The sequence below is a fragment of the Sinocyclocheilus anshuiensis genome, unplaced genomic scaffold, assembly GCF_001515605.1.
Source record: "Sinocyclocheilus anshuiensis isolate Anshui unplaced genomic scaffold, SAMN03320099.WGS_v1.1 scaffold2144, whole genome shotgun sequence".
NCBI lineage: Eukaryota > Metazoa > Chordata > Actinopteri > Cypriniformes > Cyprinidae > Sinocyclocheilus > Sinocyclocheilus anshuiensis.
The window spans coordinates 313,814-316,241 of record NW_015547642.1 but is presented as its reverse complement, the minus strand read 5'-3'; the positions used below and the strand labels follow the sequence as shown (position 1 = coordinate 316,241).

Sequence of the window (2,428 nt, the reverse complement as noted above, 5' to 3'; positions counted from 1 at the left end):
GTGTGTGTGTGTGTGTGTGTGTGTGTGTGTGTGTGTGTGTGTGTGTGTGTGTGTGTGTGTGTGTGTGTGTTTGACAGTGGACGCAGCTGGACTCATAGCAAACATGTCGGTAAGAGTCACTGCACACTGCAGTACACACTACACACTTCCTGCTGTTGTTTAGGGACAGTATTCAGATCAAGGTTATGATCGTTAAGTAAAACTATTGTTGTAAATTGAAAGAAAAGCTGAAATAAAATACAATAGAAATGTTAGATAAAAATGAAACGTATTTCAGTTAGTTGCTAAAGCAACATTTCTCATTTTCATTTATGACGAAGCACTAAAATTACTAACTGGAAATAGAAGAAATAAAAACCAAGACCAAAATACAAATAAATTAAACCAAGATAATAACATTAAAATAATGACAAAAGCACATAACAAAATGACTAAAAATGCAACTTAAATTAAAATAAATACTGAAGGTACAAAAATAAAAGCTAATTCAAAATATTAATAAAAACTCTTATAGTATATAAATAATACTAAAATTACACTGATTCAGATCTAATCTGGCTGCATTATTTAATAAACATAATAGACATAAATACACCTATTTTGTATTTTAATTGAGTTTAAGTCATAATTATTTCTGTAGTGCTTTATACAACAGATTTTTTTTTTTCAAAGCAGCTTCAGAGAAATAAACAAGAAAATAAGTGTTAATGTCTCAACGTTCTTCAATTAGTCTATTTCAACTCTAAATCAGATCTACAGAAGATAATAAAGCTGATTGAAAAGTTTAAACTTTATTCACACACACTTTATAAAATTAATCCGTTTTATTGAATATTAATTGTCTTAAAGCCCTACTGGTGGATTAAAAGGCAATTAATATGCAATAATATTATTAGATTAACAGCACTTGCACTACTGGATGAGAACAAAATTTGAGCTGAATAATGGCACTATTGTCTTCTAAATAGTGAAGTTATTACAAGTGAAACTAAATTTTCAGTTTCAGTTTCATTACTTATGAATTTTGCAACATTAACATTGTAATTTTGTTGTTCATAACTGTAAAGCTGCTTTGACACAATCTGTACTGTATAAAGTGCTGTAGGAATAAAGGTGAAATGACACAGTGACACAAAGGGTGTAATGGTTTATATTTAGTGGGAAAATGTTGTAATTATATGAGGTTGAAATGCCAGCTCATTCATCACACTAACTCTTGAGTCAGTCAGTTTTAGTCCAATGTGATGACATTTTAAGTAGCATTTACAGGAAAAAGAAAATTCTTTCCACTCAGCAGTTTCGCAGTGTGTTGTGTGTGCAATATTACGTGTGTGTTATGTGTGTGTTACGTGTGTGTTACATGTGTTATGTGTGTTACATGTGTTACGTGTGCTGTGTGTGTGTGTTACGTGTGTGTTACGTGTGTTACGTCTATTACGTGTCTGTTACGTGTGTGTTACATGTGTTATGTGTGTTACATGTGTTACGTGTGCTGTGTGTGTGTGTTACGTGTGTGTTACGTGTGTTACGTCTATTACGTGTCTGTTACGTGTGTGTTACATGTGTTATGTGTGTTACATGTGTTACGTGTGTGTTACGTGTGTGTTAAGTGTGTGTTACGTGTGTGTTATTGGCTGCTGTTGTTCAGTGTAAGCAGCCGGAGCAACAGATCAAGCCCTACCTGAAACATCACCTGCCCAAACGTTTCCATTATGCCAGCAACAGACGCATCGAAGATGTCAGCGTCCTGGTGAACCCGCGCTGGCTCTTTGAGAGGTACCACACTCACACACACACACTCATGTTATGTAGACTAGCACATGTTCTGATGGTGTGTGTGTGTGTGTGTGTGTGTGTAAATGTTGCACAGATAATTGCTCTGATGTGCAGTTTGAACGAGTTACTCTGTCTCTCTCAGGCCTCATTTCTCAGTTTAGGACCAAAATTCCACTTTCAGACAGAAGTGGAGCCGTTTTCCAACATTGAGCTGTACAACCTCATGTGTGGTACGAAACCCACAAAACACGACATCTGAGTTTATTTTTAGAGCACAACCGAAGCTGATCTGAAGTGCTTTACAGTAGGGAATAAAGTAGCATCATAAAGTAAATATAGAAGGTGAACACACAGCACATCCAACACACATCTAACTTGTCAATCTGTTCCTCTCTCTTCCTGTCAGACGTGCTGGAAATCACTCCATTCCACAATAACGGGACTCACGGGAGTCTGAACCACCTGCTGCGGAAGTCGGTTTACAGCCCCAGTCACCCGACAGAGCAGAGCGGCCCGGAGCAGTGCCCGATCACCAGCCTGGAGCCCACACACACACTGGGCTGCAGCTGCACTGCACTGGTACACACACACACACACACACACACACACACACACACACACACACACACACACACACACACACACACACACT

At 37.7% G+C, this 2,428-nt stretch overlaps 1 protein-coding gene across 1 annotated transcript in view; it reads left to right on the top strand.

Annotated features, from left to right (window-relative positions):
- LOC107701883 (venom phosphodiesterase 1) overlaps positions 1-2,428 on the top strand; it is a 48,512-nt gene that overhangs the window by 30,745 nt on the left and 15,339 nt on the right. Inside the window, exons 14-17 of the mRNA XM_016504021.1 lie at positions 78-109; positions 1,649-1,776; positions 1,891-2,006; positions 2,183-2,355. Of these exons, the coding sequence (XP_016359507.1) occupies positions 78-109; positions 1,649-1,776; positions 1,891-2,006; positions 2,183-2,355 (449 nt within the window). The remainder of the gene's footprint in view (positions 1-77; positions 110-1,648; positions 1,777-1,890; positions 2,007-2,182; positions 2,356-2,428) is intronic.